A 20,894-nucleotide genomic window follows, 5' to 3' on the forward strand; every position below is an offset into this window, starting at 1 on the left:
AAAGTCAGGGCACAGAAAGTGGAAGAGATAACAGAGACCGACTAGGAGACGCCGAGACAAAAAGAAATGTTCTCAGTGACATAGATACCGATTCTTAATTGGTCCAAACTGAAATAAAAATCTTCAGGATAAACCATGCTACTACCAAGTGTCATATTTATCATTATTAAACCACACAATAACATGTACGGCATCTCCACTACAGTCCAGCATGGTCACCATTTCTAGCAGGAATGCAGCTCCGTTTACATTCTCTGCATCACAATCATGACAAAGCAGTTGGAAGCGTTCAAAGGTCTTTATTAAATGCGCTTTCTTTCCGAGAGTTGGATGAGAAGGACTACACCACTCTAATTTCTGTTCTTTAAATATGAAGCTACAGCCAGCCGCTGGTTAGCTTTGCTTGGCATAAAGACTGGAAGCAGCATCTCTAACGCTCACTAACTAACATTTCCCTTTTTGTACTGATTAAACACACAAATAACAGGATCATTAGATTAGAATAATTGGAAATTAGCAGGTGCAGGTTTGGGGATTTTTCCACTGTGGACCGAGCCAGGCTAGCTGCTTCTAGTGGCTAAGCGGCTGCTGGCCGTAGCTTCATATTTACCTTACAGGCATGAGAGTGGTATTGGTCTTCTTGTCTAACTCTCAGAAAGACAGTGTGTTTGCCAAAAATGTCAAACAATTCCTCTGACCAAACAAATGAATCAGCTGTGTAACGGATTCAAATAATAGCCGACTTACTTACTGAGGTGACACCGGCTGTACCTGTATTTCTGATACCTCTGGCAGATACAGTATGTCCGAATAAGATTACACTTTTCCTGCATTCCACTTGTGTTTTGGAAAACTGTAGATCATTACCACATCGGTTTTTTTTCCAACCAGATGTGTTGGCTCCTAACATGATATCATGACTTCGCGTAAATCTTATTCAATTTGAGACATTGTATTTTGAAGTCTAAAGATGTCTGAAGATAATGAGCCGATGACAGCAAGCAAAGGGGTGCTTTATTTTCCAAGTAGCCTCATGGACTACAGCTGGTTTGCGTGTAACATGAAAAGGGCCGTGATGAACCGAGGGTGGGTCCCCGGCCAAAGCTGTGTTGTTTTTTATTTTGGTGCTACGGTTCCCGTTTGCGTGGCACCCTGGTAGCTCACCTGGTTGAGTGTGCGCCCCATGTACCAATGCTCAGTCCTTACCGCAGTGGCCCGGGTTTGATTCCAACCCGTGGTCCCTTTGTTTTATGTCGTCCCCACTCTCTCTCTCTCTCCCCCAATTTGCTGTCCTGGCGTCACATATGGCAAATTCTATATATTTCATTCTGCACTGTCTGGTAAGTGCTTAAGATTAAGGACATTTTGTGGCCCGGTTAGCACAGTTGGTAGAGCAGGCGCACATACATAGAGGTTTACTTCTCGACGCAGTGGCCGCGGGTTCGACTCTGACCTGCGGCCCTTTGCTGCATGTCATTTCCCTTCTCTCTCCCTTTCATGTCTTCATCTGTGGAATTAAAGGCCTAAAAATGCCCCCCAAAAAAAATCTTTAAAAAATAAAAAGATTAAGGACATTTCCAGGGAAATAAAATCCTCTCGTACCTATCTGCTATAGTCATATATTTATAGGGTCTAATTTTAGGAATTATAATAGAATTGCTGTAATTTAATCAAATAACAAAAAAAAAACACATAAAAGGTGTTGAATATCAGTATAGCTATTGGTAAAACCCTTATAACCCAAGCCTTAGGAGAGAGTGCAGAAAGTGAGCGTGGTTTTGAAAAGAGCAGCTGGCGTGTTTCTTTGGTTGTGATCGTTGCTGCTGCTATTTTAGGAAGCGTTCAGGAAGTGATCTGCAGACAGGCTGCTGACGGAGTGCTCAGCTCAACCAAACACAGCTCAACTCATCATCAACCAAAACCGGTACAACTGAATGGAGCGGGGAGGCAGAACAACCACGAGGGAGCTGTTATTAGCAAAGCAGTGCAGCACTAGCAGCTTATCGCAGACACCGATCATGGGCTGGATTTGATTCAGTTTCAGTAAGAGTGTGAGATGTTTGTTATCCCTCGCTGGTTTTCAATTTGACAGATTTGACCTTTTTTCCTCCACACAACAACTTAGAGAAGCAATCACCACAATCTACAGGACCACAAGGCATTATACTCTCGATGATGAAGTACATGGTTGAAAGCTTCCTGGTTGTGCCAGCGTCCTGAGGAAGGCTAAAAACAACACCAAGGATGTGTGGCAGTCCTAATTTGGGGGCAAGGTCTTGTGTTTGACAATTCAAGGTCTACTTGCATTTTCCATCTCCATCCCTCAACAGAATTTGCTTATCTAACAGACATCAGATGAAATTGAAAAAAGTAAAAGTAAATGGACCCTGACTTAAGATATTATCTACTGTTTCCAAGGCCAAGAATGAAGAACCATGCTCGACAATGGCGACAAAACAGTCTTTCCAAATTTAAGGATCACCACAAACGGATACGTTAAGGCCTGTGTGAGGCATAAGAAATCAGCTGACACTGACAACCTTATCCACCTTAGAGGTTTTTTTTCCAACCAGATGTGTTGGCTCCTAACATGATATCATGACTTCGCGTAAACATACACGCCACTTTCCGTTTTATCTGTATGCATTTTGAGCTATCTGCGTGTATGTCTTCACGTCCCATCTTAAAACTAGAGATGGTCCGATACCATTTTTTGCTTCCCGATACCTGAACTAGCGTATCAGCCGATACCGAGTACCGATCCGATACCAGTGTGTCATATATTTTATTATGATTTAACAGCTGTATACTACTATCTCTGTATGGATGTGATATGATGTATAACAGCTGTATACTACTATCTCTGTATGGATGTGATATGATGTATAACAGCTGTATACTACTATCTCTGTATGGATGTGATATGATGTATAACAGCTGTATACTACTAGCTCTGTATGGATGTGATAGGATTTCTATCTCTGTTGTCTGTCTGGCTCAGGTTAAACTCTTTGTGAAACATGAACAAACACAAACAATGAATGTCCCGGAACTTTCTTTAATTCTCCAGTTTGACAGTCAGTTATAACGGAAAAAGAACATAAATAAACTACTTTAACGAAGATTTTCTTCAGGGCTTTATCACGTGGTATCGGATCGGTGCATAAACCGCAGTACTTCCCGATACCAATACCAGCGTTTTAGGCAGTATCGGAGCCGATACCGATACTGGTATCGGAACATCTCTACTTAAAACATGACACCTCGTGTCACTTTCTAAAGCCACGTGGCGTGTTATCACGAGGCTACGGTTGGGTTTAGGAAAAGAAGAACTGGTTGGGATTAGGAAAAGAAGAATGGGGTTGGGTTAGGAATCGCCACACGCGGGACGCGATGCCCGCTCTCCTGGGTGAAAGTCCTGCGTTTGACCCATCCTCCACCCCGACCAACCTCCCTACGCGGATTTCCGCCCTTTCATACTACTCGCTACAACGTCTATTCACACGCAATCGCAAGGCAATGTAAGTCAATGGAGGTCAAATGGCGTTGATAAACACGCTAAAAAAAGCAAGTATGCGTCTTGATAACACGCCAATAATGTCATACGAATTGGCATGTCATACATACGCCACTTCATGAGATCAGTCTGTGGCTCCAGGTGTAGTTTCAGGCAATATTTAGAGTCATCAGACAGTCACTGTCATATGTGTAAGTCCCCCTGCTGCAGTACCATAAGACTTCCAGTCTGAAATCACCTGGCAGTAATCAGTTAGCAGAAAGGGTGTAGGGATACATCGATCTCGATCAATATATATATCGATTCAGTCCTCAACGATCCAATGTTATCATTTCAAGGTGAAAATATCGAACATATCATCATGTTTAAGATGCACATTTATTTTGAAATTCCCACTTTACATTTATTTTTTATCAAAAAGAGTAGTTTGTATTTCATTTAAATGTCTGGAAGAGCTTAGTATTGAAATTGTCATCATATTTTAGTTGCTTTTTCTAACTATATATAGATGTAACGGATTGTGTTAAATGGGCTCATGCATCGGTCACAGGCCCCCTCAATTGAATCAAAATGAAATCGTATCGTAGCAGACTTTGTCATCAGTACATTTTGCATCGTTGTGCAACGAATCGATACACCCCTAGTTAGCAGACAAGTGGCATAGCAACCAATGTCGCTAACTGTCTGTCCACACAGTTAATATCCTCCCTCACACTGTTCTGCTCTGCCCCGCAGTGTCCTCGCTCCATCTTTTCTTCCGTATTGCCCTCTGCAGTATTATCAGATAATGTGGGTTTTTTCCCCCCCTCCTGCACTGCAGCCACAATTACCCCGGCTGCTGCACTAATGGCTATAGATGCAGCTGAGGGCCTCACACACACACACACACACACACACACACACACACACACACATAAAAAATTCATGACACAAGCTCAATAGGAAAGGTGCTGGGGGTCTGGCCAGCCTGAAGAAGAACAACAAATGTCATTTAACAAAAGGAGGGGAGAAGTAGACTATAGCGATCTCGACATTTCGGGCAATATAACAGAAAAACACAGACTTCCCATGAATACAGATAAATGTGTGCACGCTAATTGTATTAAGAATCATTGGGTTAAGTTCAAACAGACCTGTTACCCATGACCCAAAGATATCTGTGTGGGTGCATTTGTGTACAGATCTGTTGGTATACAGTAACAGCCGGTGTGTGTGTGTGTGTGTGTGTGTGTGTGTGTGTGTGTGTGTGTTAGGTAGTTAATTCCCTCTTAGAGCTGGATTTCTCCCTGCCACTGACCTGCACTGAGAGAGCTTTAGAGCGCTATGCCTGCTAGCTGAGACTGAACCAGGGATCACTGGAGACAAGGGGCAAAGAGAGGGAGAGAGAGAGAGGGAGGGAGGGAGGGATGGATGGATGGATCGGCTGAGAGGAAAGAAAGAAAAGCACAGGCGGGTGTGAATGAATGATCGAAAGGAAAGTAGGGACAGAAGGTTAGAAAGAGGAAAAACGAAAGCTCCGATGGAGGAAGGTTGCCGTGTGGACGGGTGGATGTAGAAATGAAGGGGAAAGGAGGCAGGATAGAGGAGGGTCATAAGATTCAGTTCAAGAAAATGATTTTTCAGAGAGATGGTTTATAAATGGATCCTGGTTGACCCTGAGTTTAAACCGACAAACAGGAAGGTCACAGGAAGGTCACTGGGTTGTTGCCTGGCACCAGCAGGAAGTTCCGCAAAGAGGAGGTGATATTTCCTCAGTGGTCTTTTACTGTGTATGCATAAAAGGAGACACAAAGTCATGTTGATGAGAGGTGCATGACTTCTGTTCAAATGGATCACAAAGAAATTCTGGGATTCCATAAAGAGCTTTAGTCTCAGCAGGAAAAGGAATCGCACAGATCACAGATGATTGGGTTTTCTTTATTAAACCACATCACAACAAGCACGACAACCAGTGCTGGAAAATAACTAGTACTTTAAAAAGTACTTTACTCAAGTATTTCAATGTTCTGCTACTTTATACTTATCCACTACATTCCAGATGGAAATACTGTACTTTTAAAAAGGTTAAATACAAGCTGGGCAAATGTCCTTTTAACTTACATTGCAGCTTGTTTCACTGACTGCCGAGGTCTTGCTAGAGCTGGGCAATATATCGATATTATATCGATATCGCGATATGAGACTAGATATTGTCTTAGATTTTGGATATCGTAATATGGCATAAGTGTGGTCTTTTCCTGGTTTTAAAGGCTGCATTACAGTGAAGTGATGTCATTATATAAACTTACCAGACTGTTGTAACTGTTCTATTATTTGCCTATACCCACTTAGTCATTATATCCACATTACTGATGATTATTTATCAAAAATCTCATTGTGTATTTTGTTAAAGCACCAATAGTCAACACAAAAATATTGTTGCGTTATCGATAGAGGTATTTTGTCAAAAATATTGTAATATTTGATTTTGTCCATATCCCCAGCCCTAAAAAAAAACATAGGGAAATAGGGTCCAGGTTGAAAAATACCAAAGTCATCCTTTAACTGTTTAGCAGGAAAATACAGTAAAGTAAACTAAAGTCAGGAGGTGGGAAGTAGGGGTGTAAGAAAAAAAGAAATTGATACACCTGAGTATCGCAATATTTTATTTTAAAATACTGTATTGATTTTCATGGTAAGACAGTGGTTCACGTTTATGTTGTGTTTAAACCCCCTACTGCTAGATGGCTATGCTGAGACGCACCACTAGTGTCCCTGCCTAACAGTGCCTATCAGTGCCTGACTTTTTGCTAGAAGCTAACAGGGCTGAACTCTGGACTACTTTAGCATATCAAAATTAGCTCACTAAGAACCTGTGAACCACAATCTCAAACTGGCAGTTTTATTTTCTGTGTACTGAATTGTTTACTTAAAGTAATCTTCTGTGACTTCTATGAACATCAAAATTATACTATAAAAAAATCCCAATAGGCACAGTATCGAAATATATTGCGATATATTGAATCGTGACCCATTTATCGAGATACGTATCGTATTGCCAGATTCTTGCCAATACACAGCCCTAGTGGGAAGATTACAAAAAGCCCATGAAATTAAATATTTCATGGACAAGGCCTTCTGACATACTATTGAACCATTACTGATTATGTAAGTCTACACTTGTAAGTATGCGCATGACCTTTATTTTAAAATTTTTTACTTTCACTTTAAGTATCTAAAACTAACTAACTGTTGCTCCAACAGCTTAAACGGAGGGAATACTGCTCGCTCGCTTATTCAAGGGTCTGTGCTGAACGTGCGTGTGTGTGTTCCTGTAGAACATGTGAATGAGCCTGGGTGGAAGGGAATGTAGTCACAGCCGCCCCAAATCAAAAACATCCACACTTTGTGCGTGTGTGTAGGGACTGAGGGTCAAGGGTGAGAAGAAGCACAAGAAGAAGAAGTAACAAAAGATTGAATAAAGTGCACATGAGAGCAGAAAAGATTAAACAAGGGAATAAAGACTTGGAAAGACAGAAAAAAAAAAAAAAAAAGTTGGTGGAACAAGCATGTAATGAGTCAAGCACAGCATGCCTGTGATGTCACGGGTGTATGTCGACGTCACACGCTGCGTGTGCATGTAGGGGCTGGTGAGTGTCAGCACCGTGCCAGCACAGTGGTTTAAATTTAGCACTTGGGCAACAGTCCCAGCTGACATTAACAATGCTTTAGCCAACAAGACCAATCTACGCTACATTAGCGCTGTGCTAGTGCCGAGACCAGAGTAGTGGTGAACAGAGGGAGGGAGAAGAGGATGGGATGGAGAGAGGAAAGGCCTAAGACTCATGAAAACTCAGCCGCCCACACTCCGACCTCTGCTGCCAAGAGCTGAGCCGGACTGTGTGTGTGTGTGTGTGTGTGTGTGTGTGTGTGTGTGTGTGTGTGTGTGTGTGTGTGTGTGTGTGTGTGTGAGACATTCCTCAGCGAGGTGGATGCCAAGAAGCGAGCAGAGCTGAAGACAGACTGTCCCGAGCTACTGTGTTTTAGTGGAACTAACGAGCCCCTCACTGTGCACCTCGGCCTCGCAGCTGTAAACTTGTTAGCGATTAGGTAATCAGATCTGACTGGATGTTTTGCCAGAAAGTAAAGATCACAATTTGGGTTTTGAGCAACATCGTGTGGCCCGTTGGTTCAGAGACACGTGCCTGTTAACTGAAAGGGTCACGTGTTCGATCTTCACAACAGCGCGTGTGCGAGAACAAAGAAACCGGCCTGCTTAGAGAAAACAGCGAAAACCCGACAGCTACTGTGAACGTGGTTCTGTAGTTTCTCTATGCCCTTAGGTAACTAGCCAAAAGCAGACAACGTCACATCACGTTAAGATATCGAATACAGCCACAACGAAGTTTGACAGCGGACCTCTTTTTCCAGCAACAAAAAAAACAAATTCTGGTGTCACTCACTCAGTGTCAACATGCAATTCTCACTTTTAGACTCAGAATTTTATCCGAACTTATGAATCATATGAAATAAAAAAAGGCAAGAAAACACAAATCTCTCTAACAACAATGACCTCAACAGGCCCGAATGCAAAACAGCCAGCAAATGTGTTGTGTCTTGTGGTGTGACTCTGTTTTCACCATCACCAATTCTCTCTCGACGCACACACGTGATGAACAAGCTCCTACCGGTTTCCTGGGTCAGATGTCTGGATGGATGTGGGCCATTATAGCATTTTCATACAATATCCGCACTTGGCCACAATAACTCTTGACTGTTTTGAAAACTACAGCAAAACCATTCACCGACCATCGTCCATTATAGCGACCAGTACTATTTGATTTACCTGAATGCGCTGCCCAAATATTAACTTGCTTTGGGAAATATAATGCTGCCTTCTGAGACTGGGAATTTACATTTACCTCTAAAGCCTTGTTTATACTCTCGCAAGACACCATTGCACAGGCCTCCCCAGATGGTGCGTGGGCTACGAGCACACGCAAAGGCCTTTCTGCTCAACGCGTTATTTTCTTGCAGTATTCTCCGAAACACCAGGGGGCGTGCAAACTAAATATTCAGTGAAGAAGCAATAATAAATAATGTTACCGGCAAAAAAGGCCAAAGACAAAAGATGCAGCTCCTCAATGCCGAGTAGGAATTGTAATTAATTGTAAACTCACATGTGATAATATTCATGGGCATACTTTATCTTCTTTATTGGGGATCGACCGATGCAGGTTTTTCAAAGCCAATGCTGATTATTAGTAGTTAATAAACGTCTCGAACCGATATGCATTTACAGTGAAAATGAAAATCTTTAAAGCTACATTGTGTAAGAATTTCTCCCATCTAGCGGTGAAATTGTATATGACAACCAAGTGAATATTACTTTCTAGCCCTTTCTCCTACGGTCGCCGTAGCTCTCTCCATCGTTTACATGCAGCTGTTCTATAGAGGATGGATACCCGACCCTGAGCCTGATGGCACCCAACGGTACCCACCGGGCCGGGCCGGGCCAGGTTCAGAAGGGTTTAACTCAAAAGTTGGCCCAACAAACCTATCAGTGCACAAATATTGGCCTTGCATTTAACACCATAGTGCATTCACATTTAAAAAAAAAGGCAGGACTGTGTCGATTCTTATTTATAAATACAATGTATTGTAGCATGTGAACTTCTAAGTGTTGTGCTCTCTTGCTTCGTGTTGTCTTCTGTATCAACAATCTCCGACAATATCAGAAACTTACAGGAAACAACACACGCAACGCGAGCTGACAAACTATCTGCCCTTGTACACAAGAGCATACATGCACACTGTGCAGCGCAAAGTTTATGAGTTTACGCGCTGACTGCACAAGAGTAAACACGCCCGTTTACACAGACATGTGCACATGCATGTCTGCCCCGCTGTATACAGTCTTGGGAAAGTTCACTTTCTACATGAACTAGTTCAGTTCACAAATTTTAAAATGAACTAGTTCAGTTCATACTTCAAAATTTTGAACTAAGTTCACAGTTCCAAAAATGAACTAGTTCATAGTTCTTTTTTTCCATATGTTGCTCCGAGCTATTATTTTTCAAAATTATTGCCACAGCCCATATAGAACCACAGACAGCACAGTTTTAACACTGAAACTATGCGTCAGATTTCATCTTCATATCCAATCAGTTCAACGTGCCGTTTCAGGTTTGCTGTGGATGGGACTGAAGTGCGGATTTCTTTTTGAAAGCTGGCGGGCAAAGTTTGCACAGAAATGAAAGATTTTTCCATCCTTACCGACCTGGTCATAGAACTGGTTTAAATTATCATACGACGCCTCCTTGCTGCTTAGTCGCCTCCGTGATGCTTTTTGTTTTGATGACGCAATATGTAGTTTTTTCCGCTACATATTAAGGCCCGTTTATGGTGTGTTTTAGCCGGGTTTTGGCCTGGAAGGCTCCATAGAAATCTGGCGCCTTGTTGAACGAAGTTAAACAGAGATTGTGCCGTTCACAGACACCAGAATGAACGAGCTCACAGTAACGTTCATCAGGCAGTAATACAGTAGCCTACGTTCAGTTCACGTTCACCCAAAATATGAACGAGTTCATGAACGCGTTCAGGCACAACACTGGCTGTATAGTTGGTCCTTAAAGAGACAGTTTACGACAAAATCAAAAATACACATTTTTCCTCTTACCTGTAGTGTTATTTATCAATCTAAATAGTTTTGGTGCGAGTTGCCCAGTGTCGGAGATATCAGCCGTAGAGATGTCTGCCTTCTCTCGGATATAATGGAACTAGATTGCACTCGGCATGTGGTGCTCAAAGCGCCAAAAAGCAAAAGATACGGTTGGCGGGTGTAATTCTGTAGAAAGAAAATTATTTCTACATGAAACTGCTCACAGCCAGGTCTGTGGCTTCTCTTGAATAACCAGGTCATGATTTCTGGAAAGAGACAACGCTGTTGACTTTTTCAAATGCATCTTTTGGCGCTGTGAGCACCACAAGCCGCGTGTCATCTAGTTCCGTTATACTTGAGTAAAGGCAGAAATCTCTATGGCCGATATCTCCAACATTGGGCAACTCGCACCAAAACAATCTAGATTGATAATGAGCACTATTTGGTAAACTGTCCCTTTAAGGTGTTATACGTACCTTTTATGACATGGATATTTCAGATTCATAACCTCTCACAGAGTCAGTTTTGTTGTAGGCTTAATGAGTAGTTAATAAATCAGTGGTAATTTATTAAATTAGTAAGGTTAATCAGTTAGGTGAGTGTGAATCTTGTGTTGATGTAGAAGCCACTGTTGAAGACCACTTTATAAGTATGAGGTATGTGTGTGTGCCCGAGCAATGGACAGAGAGCCAACAACACGCCGTCAATATCCCCAAAGGAACTATAATTATCGGCTTTTACAATGTGCCTGTAAGTTGGACACCGTCTGTTTGGTTCTTAACCATTATATCGCTCGTCTTTTCCATTACCATAACTTGGCATTTGGTGAGCAACAATCCAGAGTATACACAGTGTCAAGAGTGCAGACGTTCTTAATTTGTAAATTAATCATTGACTATCTCAGTGTTAGTGCAATGTGATACATGGTTGCTGGCAGAAAGCGTTGAGGTGGCCTGTCGTTTCGCAAGCAACCCTCTCATTATCAAAAAATTACACGTTTGGGAAGAGTCCATTTTGTGAAAGTGAATATCAGCTATGTCTGTGTCCGACCTCCCTCTGGCTGTATGTGAAAATACTGGAAATATCACAGCCCAGGTATCCTTTATCAGTAGCTAATGCTTTGTAGTTCACTACTACACTCCTTGAATGGTATCAAGGATATGGTGGGAAAGACAGAACCAGCTCCCAGTGTCTTCTTTCCCTTTCTCAATAATAGTTAGCCTATAAACACAAACACACGCTTTCCATAATTATAGGCTTGCCCCTGCAACGATGTGGGTGTGTCTGAGAACCATTAGACCAGAGCGCAGTGTACTGGGATGCATATGACAATACCAAATGCTCAAGAATATCACACTTCAAATGGTGTGGACCATGGAATAATCGGCCATAGCTGAATAACCAATTTGTCAAACACTGTCTTGCTGCTTTTATCTCCTTTAAAAACACACGGATTCTCATCCATTTCCTTTTTGTACATTCCTGACATTCTTCAAACGGACAGTTACCACATTGGCACGGCAAACCAACCAGTACAACAGCATACACACTTCGCAGTCAAAAAGAGTCAATTTGTGTCACTTCAGTCTAATATTATGAAGTCTTCATGTAGTATACAACTACATCAAGATATGAGAATATTTTCCCCTGTACTCTTCTTTTAGGCGTAGGGGAAACTGCCTTCAAACACATCTTCTCAACACCGAATACTACCAAAAACAGTCTGTAACAGAACCCATACAGATTGTGGGGTGCATGTGTATGCAATGTGTAGTAACATTAACAGTGTACTTGGCTTTCCTAGAATGCCTGCCTGCTTCTGTAATGACTACATACAGCCATCTAGCTGCAGCTCTGCTCCTCAGAGGAAAAACGGGAGAGGGATTGCAGACTTTTCTCTCATTTCCTTTCATCTCCTTACAATGCATGCCTAAACAATGCCAAGAATTTACAATGTAAGGGCACTAACACCAAGCTCTCTGTAATTTAGCTATTTAATGCTGTGTATATGCATTTGAGGTGCCACCATTAGTGACTGAGAGAGAGGATGAGAGGGACAGAGCAGAGGGGAACACGCCACTGTGTCTTTAAGCAGTAATCCCTTCATTCTCGGAGCATTTGTTGCCGGCCATCTAATGGGCGGTTCGGTTTAATGTCCACAAGGGCCACTGGGAGGTCCTGCACTATTAAAATCACTGCTGCGCTCTCAAGCTGTAGCTGGTCAGGCTAAATAACGACTGAGGCTGTCTCCGAAATTAAAGACATTCTGATTTAGCATTTCAAAAGGAAGGAGGAACTGGGCTCATTGCAGCAACAAAAGGGACAACAATGTTGACATTCCTGCCATGTATCCTTTGGTTTTTTTCTAAAGGAAACTGGAGCTTGCCCACAAGATATGTGGTGGTGTGAAAGGGGGATACTACACAGTAACCGGTGTCTGTCTCTGTCATGCAAGCAAAGACAGCCAAACATCAGGACATTTTCTTTGTAAATACACAATGCGATCATTTAAAAGATCTGATCTGCAGATGTGCTCAGCAATTTCAAACAAAAAAACAAGATACTGAACAATCCTCCATATGTTACCACTGCCCCCTACCAACAGAACTGTAGCATTCCAATAAAATCTACTGAGAGTTTATATTGACTCTAATGGCGTCAGTACAGCACCTATAATTACTAACGCATCACTGCATTATTTTTTACAAGGACATGCAGTTTTGTGATAGAAGTAGAGCCTCCGTGTGAACAAGATCAATGTATTATTACAGTGAGGCTCCACAGTCAATTATGAATGAATCTCCAAAAGTTACTTTCAGTTTGAAAATGTTCAGTAACTATGTGGCAGTCATCTGAAGTATTTTCTAAGTGTAATGGCAGGGTACTTTTAGTGAGAAGGTGGCTGGGCTGTTGATTTTGAGAGTATGTCAAAGGTTACAGAACAGGCTGGAGCATAAACTGCTACTGTTGAGTGCAAGGAAGCAATGTTGTAACTTTAATGCTGACTGTGTTGCACACCAATGTTCACCCAATAGCAAAGGACAAGAAAGGAGAAGTTGTTTTCATGCAACAACAAAAAAAAGCAGCCATCCTCCAGAAGTTAGTTAGAAGTTTCTGAGATGAAAATCTTAACTTTACAATTAGCAGTAGGCTACCTTCAGTCTTTCTTTGAGCATAAAGCAGCACTGATATTGCAAAAGATCAGATATCAACTGCCAGACTTGTAATTTCCGAATCATGCAGCATTCAAGTCCTAGCGGCCTGTTTTCTTCAACGAGGGGCTGGGTTTCTTTTGTAAACAAAAGCGCTAGTTGGCACTCTGGTTTGAAAAGGTGAAGTGTGTGTTTCCGAAGCAATTGCCAGAGCTCAGTGAGGGTGTTTTCAACAAGTTTTCACAGTGGTGAACAAGTAGCCTAGTAGTTGGTACAGCAGCTTGCTTGGTGGGGGTCCAAGAGTTTTGGGGACAGAGAGATGGAGGGGAAATGAAAGAGAGAGTGTACACCGAAGTGTGTGCTGTGTTTATGTGTGAGTGAAGGGGTGTCTCGGGGTAGTCTTGGCCGTGATTGAGAGCGCGTCCTTACCGCTATTAGCGTGTTATTCCTCTGTTCCGTGGAGGAGGCAGAGTCCGGGTCCGGTTGCTTGCTCTGCGGCTGCTTGCTGCTGCCGCCGGACGACTTCTTGGCCCTCTGTTCCAGACTCCGCTGGTACAGGCTGACCGTCTCCCTCCGCTCTATCTCCAGCTGCTCGGCGTGCGCTTGCTGGTACCTGTTCTCGCAGTTTACGTGGTGTCTCCGGCAGCCTTCTATACGCTGCCTCAGCCTCTCCACGACCGTGCTGTGCTTAGGTATGCCCACCGCCCCGGCGGCCACCACGCTCCCGGCGGCCGGGTTCATGCTGTTGTTGATGCAGATACTGCCGTTGGGTCCGGCAGCGGGGGAGGCGAAGTCCCCCATCACTAGGCCGAGTGGCTGCTATTTTGGAAGAACTTTTCTCCCCGTCAAGCTCACCGCCACCACCGCCACCTCCTCCCCCGGCCACCTCCACCTCCACCACCTAGTGTCCTCTCCCTCTCTGTCCTCTCCGGCGAAGGGTCCCAAACAGCCGGACAGCGGACGGAATGTACGACCGAAAACAGCCGCAGAAGCGAGCAACAACCGGGCAGGTTTAAAGGGCTTCGAGCCTAGTAGTCGTATGGTTAAGGGGTCGCAAGTGAACGTCTCTTCTTCCCTCCTCGGCACTGTTTCCAAACAAACCGCTCCCGAAAACACAAATAACACCCAGCCTAGAGTAAGACCGAGCAAGCCCCAAACTGAATTAAACAATAAAGCCGCTGCCACGCTGCTAACAACTACCCCGCTGAAAAATAAACAATACCGCGAACGTTAGCATGAACTCTACGGTCATATACACACAAACCGTCCCACTGAGGGGCAGCAGTGGCAGCAGCAGCAGCAACAGTCCACTCGCCGTTTTACGGTGTCGTCCTTTGAGAAAAAGTTTTGCTGCCTGAACCGAACGGGCTCCGGAGTTTCCCAGTGAACTTGCATCTCATATGGTTTTGGTTTGAAAGAAATCCCGGTGAAGATGTTGTTGAGGTACGGGAAAGAGCACAAGCGCCCTCGGTAGTCCGGTTGTGAGGCAACGAGAGTAGCCCAGACGGCACAAAACGCGGATATGGGAAGCAGTGGCGGAAGTCTGTAGTCACTGGCTGCCGCCTGCCACCATCACAATAATCAGGTCCGCTTCTCCACCATGCCAGCGGAGTGATATCAGGACAGGAGTTGAGTAAAAACCAGCTAGAGGCTGTGAGGAGCCCGCCGATGGACACTTGTAAAACTCGGAGTGGAATCCGGAGTGTAACCCGGAGAGGAACGGCCTGGTCCCATCTACGACCGGTGTTGTTTTCATAGGTTACACCAAAACAATCAGTTTGCCATTGTTGTAAATGGGTCAACTAGCTAGCTAGTTAGCAAAATAATTAGCTAATTTCCTTATTACAATGTTCCTTACAGGGGTCTGACTTATATAAAAGGATAAACCTGTTTTTTGTTTGTTACAAACAAATAAAAACCTATAATGTAGCATATATATATATATATATAGATAGCGATATACAGAGATGCAAACAGAGACACATTTAGGCAATTGTTAATTACAATACGAATTAAATAATGGGCATCATAACACATCACCACCAGTGGTCAGGCCAGGAAATAGGGCAGTGATGTAGATAGGATGAAGATTTTTTATAGTAGTCTAACTAACTAAAGGATACAAATTGTTTTGCACAATTGCATATATTTATGAACTGATTACAGAACAAACTTTTCATGAGCTGGCTGTATAAGAAAACACCATAACACTGAGGCACATTAACCCTGTTAGATATTTTGAATTACAAAGTTTAAGTGGCAAAATGCTATACAAACAATTTAACCATAGAAACTAAATTAAGTCATGAATAAATTACATAATACTATTCCAGATTTATTGAAATCCTTTCTCAGAATCTATATACAGTACAGGCCAAAAGTTTGGACACACCTTCTCATTCAATTTGTTTTCTTTATTTTCATGACTATTTACATTGTAGATTCTCACTGAAGGCATCAAAACTATGAATGAACACATATGGAATATGTACTTAACAAAAAAGTGTGAAATAACTGAAAACGTCTTATATTTTAGATTCCTCAAAGTAGCCACACTTATTAATGGGGTTGGGACCATCAGTTGTGTTGTGCAGAAGTCAGGTTGATACACAGCCGACAGCCCTATTGGACAACTGTTAGAATTCATATTATGGCAGGAAACAATCAGCTAAGTAAAGAGAAATGAGTGGACATCATTACTTTAACAAATGAAGGTCAGTCAGTCCGGAAAATTGCGAGAGAGAGGCAACAAGCAGAAGAGATTTGTTTGGGGCCAAGAAACACAAGGAATGGACATTAGACCAGTGGAAATCTGTGCTTTGGTCTGATGAGTCCAAATTTGAGATCTTTGGTTCCAACCGCTGTGTCTTTGTGCGACGCAGAAAAGGTGAACGGATGGATTCTACATGCCTGGTTCCCACCGTGAAGCATGGAGGAGGAGGTGTGATGGTGTGGGGGTGCTTTGCTGGTGACACTGTTGGGGATTTATTCAAAATTGAAGGCATACTGAACCAGCATGGCTGCCACAGCATCCTGCAGCGACATGCCATCCCATCCTGTTTGCGTTTAGTTGGACCATCATTTATTTTTCAACAGGACAATGACCCCAAACACACCTCCAGGCTGTGTAAGGGCTATTTGACCAAGAAGGAGAGTGATGGAGTGCTGCGCCAGATGACCTGGCCTCCACAGTCACCGGACCTGAACCCAATCGAGATGGTTTGGGGTGAGCTGGACCGCAGAGTGAAGGCAAAAGGGCCAACAAGTGCTAAGCATCTCTGGGAACTCCTTCAAGACTGTTGGAAAACCATTTCAAGTGACCTCTTGAAGCTCATCAATAGAATGCCAAGAGTGTGCAAAGCAGTAATCAGAGCAAAGGGTGGCTACTTTGAAGAAACTAGAATTATAAGACATGTTTTCAGTTATTTCACACTTTTTTGTTAAGTACATAATTCCACGTGTTCATTCATAGTTTTGATGCCTTACAATGTAAATAGTCATGAAAATAAAGGAAACTCATTGAATGAGAAGGTGTGTCCAAACTTTTGGCCTGTACTGTATTACTTTATGAATTGTGAAATAACTCACTAAAAGTTACAGGGAAGGATGTCAAGTTTTTTTTTTTTTTTTTTTTCATGAAATATTTTTCTGTGGCTGATGGATCATTACTAAAAGAATTTAAGCAGGAACTGATGTAATGACATCAAATGTATCACGTGCTGATAGCCTTCCTATGATGAGCTATTGGTTGGCCTACTCATGTGATGCATATAGTTTGGGTGTGTTGCATGGTTTTGTGGTAATACATTCTCTGCTGAGTGTACAGTTTATAATACCTATATTGAATAATATATAGTAGGTCAGTGGATGAGTGACTGAGGGCTGTAGCTTCCCTACAGCTCAAACTTCCTATGTTTTGTGATCAAGAAGACCTCAATCCAGTTGTTATACATTTTTGACATTTAAAAAAAATACATATGAGGATGTAATTCATGGGGACAGAAATGCTGCTACATAACATGAATCCAACATATTAATAGCAACTATAAATCCCCACTGAGGATAGGCTTTCTGGCCTATAGGTAAGGTGGTCACTAAGGCCATACACAGATCCAGTTCATCCTAGTCACTGTGCCACATGTATGTTTAATATTAAAACATGATTTATAAAATCATGCCAACAATTATAAGGGTATTTTAATAGCTTAGTATTCAATGCAAAAAAGGTGTATATAAAGGCTTTAGGCCGCCCTAAACGTTATGGTGTTTCCTATCTTTTTTTCCTATCTTTTTTGTGCATGTAATAGGTTTACAAAGTGAAAAAGCCCAAAGTCCCCCCCAAAGGGACTTACCATCTCCAACAGAAAACACTGTTCACAAACTGCTCCAAACAGCTCTATTGTAGTCCAGCCTTTACTTCAGAGACAAACGTGGTCACTTTGTAACACACGTTATAATGCTCACCTAGCTGCTAGTTTAGCATGCCCTCATACTCTGCTTCTGACTGGCTAGTAGTCCTTACCTAGGTACTGTCAGGGCACGCCCTCATACTCTGCTTCTGACTGGCTAGTAGTCCTTACCTTGGTACTGAGCATGTGCAACTCCCAACAAAGATTGAACAGAAGTGTGATGTCTTACTCTGTAGCTAAAACAGAGAGCTCAACACACAGGGCGAAAAGAGGAGCTGCAGCAATGTGCAGTACAACAAAAATATGGTGTTTTTTTGAAAATGAAACCATGTAAACTTCTGATTTAACCTCTAACTACAATTATAAACTTGAAAATGAGCATAATATGAGCACTTTAAGGCGTCCTTTGCTTAAAAAATGTTGAAGACCCCTGACTTAAAGGAGAACACCACCTAAATTACGACAATGAATGGGAGACTGATTTGTAGTTTTATACCCAAATAAGCTTTATTCTAGAGTAGTGTTTTTAGTTCTGAACCCTAAAATGTTCCTATATACTCAGAACATTTCCCTGGGTTCTTTCAGTGTTGGAGCACTTCCACACTTTACACTCGATGACATCACACATTTGAGTTTTAGCACTGGTTTGGGACAGAGTTGTTCTTGTTTACTAATGTTTTTGGACTGTTTTAGAACATAGCAATAACATTGTATTGTATAACAAATTTTGAAAATGGGCATATAGTTCCCCTTTACGTTTTATATATATAACTTCATTTATATCTTTTCAGCCAGAGAAAACCTACATGGAGTATAACAGCTGAATTTAAAAATGTACGAATAGATTCAAACAATCAAGCTCTACTCTAGTGTATCTTTTTGGCTATTTATAACTTAAAATATAATGTTTAGAAGATAATGATTGTTTAAAATGTTGATAAAATCTCACATCAGTGGCAGTTTGCAATCTTTGAAAAAAAAGCAGTGGTTCAGTGGTAACAGGTGCTCAAACTCCAGCAAAAAAATGTTTTAGAGAAGGACAACTGAGTTTTATTTTTTTAAACATTTGAAACAACAGATAGAGACAAAATACATGGTTTACACTTCAGGGCATTTAGGTAATTTTTCTATCGAGCATGACTGACAAAAGGTGCAACAGTAGAATAAAGGCCCTGACACACCAACCCGACGGCCGACCGTCGGGAGAAAAGGCAGTCCAACTGATCGGTCCAAAAACTGCCTCGGAAACACATCAAAGCGACGCCGACTTGAGCATATGTTCTGCGTGTGCGCGAGACGTAATATGTCTCCGCTAATCTATATTGTCGCCCAAAAAAATGAAAACCGTAAATGACGAACGCGTCACGTGGGTCTGGCTTCTCCAGCCGACAATAATGGCTACTCGTTTCGGATTACGATCTCGTATTTTACGAAAATAGTTCACTGAAACGTGTTTCTGAAAACATTTTAAAAGAGAAATAGGCCATGTAGTTGCTGAATCGGTCTTCATTTCAGATCGACAAAGGTCAGTTTAAAAGATTTTTGTCAGATTTTGAGAGGCGTTCGTCAGGCTCATCCCGCTCGTTATTTCCGGGCACGGAACACACTGGACAGACTAGAGTCACTGACCTCGCCAGACTGTCCGACGGGCGATTATCGGGTTGGTGTGTCAGGGCCTTTTGGTTCAGTTCCATTTAAAGACCCCAGTAATAGGGATAAGTACAGAGCCAGTGTGCGTTAATAATAGCTGGTATACACTGCCGCAGTAAAGCACATGAAAAAAATAAAAGGAAATAAGAGAGAAAAAAAGGATTTTTAGTTCAAATGATAGCACTTGTAAGGTCGTGCTTGTTCTTTAGGACAACCACGTGATTCCCATCTTCCTATCAACTTTCAGGATCCAATATTTGAATAATAGTGCAATGCAGTGACAAAACATGACTGATGGTTCCTTGTAATACAAAGTCATTTTGTGAATCACAGGCTTTTGTGCATGCATGTCACTCCTATTTCCAGTCAGCAAGTCAACACCAAGAACGTGCACATGCATGCAGACACACATTCACATGCACACAAATGTACAACATTGTAAATCTTACCCTTACAAACGTGTCGTTCATTTCAATGTGAGGCCATTTCTCTCTCTCGCTCTCTCTCTCTCTCATTTTTATTTTTATCTGCTATGTCATGTGGGAGTTCTGAGCTCCATCCCTGACTGTTCAGGCCATATGTGCTCCCTTGTCTCTTGTCTAACCACCCCATTAACACACACTCATGTGCTCACACACACAATTATTCACCCCCACACATAGGCTACTGTACTGTAAACCAACAGAGACATGGACCTGCACACTCACTCACATACACGCTCACACAATCGGCATTTAAAACGTGGACAGCATGTGTCTCTGCATCCTCTTCGTTGGGTGTTATTCATTTCTGCTTGTCTGATCGAAATTACAAATGGCATATCAAACCCAAGTATGTGTGTGGGATAGCAGTATGTGCTAGCTTCTCTCACTCAGAGTATACAACGTTTTCCTTTTTGTATTGTGTTTGAGAACATCTACATCTGGTTTGGATGATCTCAAAAAGGCTGCAATCTCTGAAACCATCGGCTAGCTAATGGCGCGTTCCATTTGAATAGGGAAGTTGGAACTTACGATTTCCCAGTTGAAAATGTCAGCTGACGCCCCCTGAAATCAGATTTCCGAATCAGAAAGTTGGGAGACTAATGCTGCGTTCGATTATCTATCCGTGTTGGAGATCCAACGAGAAAGACACACCAACCCCTTTACTCGGACGGCGACCTTTCCCGCTCGGTCAAACTCAGAGGACACCGAGCAAGAATTCCAATACGGGTTTCTGTGTGACTTGTAGTATGAATTGTTTAAATTGTTTTTGGACCGCTTTGGTTGTTTAAATGACGATTTCAATCACTCGTATTACTGCAATACCTTACTGTCACTGCCTGTGGGTATGGGAATCGGTCTTTTTGTGAGTGCAATATTGAATGAAGACTTGTTTCAAATGGGTGTTGCTAAACGTGGCTAGCGTTGCTAACAGAAGATAAACTAAAACATGAAATAAAGTGAGAATTTTAGAAGTTCACATGAGTTTTTTTTTTCCTGGGGCATTTCCATCTTTAATTTTTGACAGGACAGCTAGGTGAGAAA

The 20,894-nt window shown here is 42.3% G+C and overlaps 1 protein-coding gene across 1 annotated transcript in view; it reads right to left on the reverse strand.

The window, feature by feature from the left end:
- The window catches only part of maml3 (mastermind-like transcriptional coactivator 3), a 118,068-nt gene extending 103,914 nt beyond the window's left edge, over positions 1 to 14,154 (reverse strand). The window contains exon 1 of the mRNA XM_028589704.1: positions 13,739 to 14,154. Within this exon, the coding sequence (XP_028445505.1) occupies positions 13,739 to 14,110 (372 nt within the window). The 5' untranslated portion in view covers positions 14,111 to 14,154. The remainder of the gene's footprint in view (positions 1 to 13,738) is intronic.
- Between the last annotated feature and the right edge of the window lie 6,740 nt (positions 14,155 to 20,894).

The sequence above is a fragment of the Perca flavescens genome, chromosome 2, assembly GCF_004354835.1.
Source record: "Perca flavescens isolate YP-PL-M2 chromosome 2, PFLA_1.0, whole genome shotgun sequence".
NCBI lineage: Eukaryota > Metazoa > Chordata > Actinopteri > Perciformes > Percidae > Perca > Perca flavescens.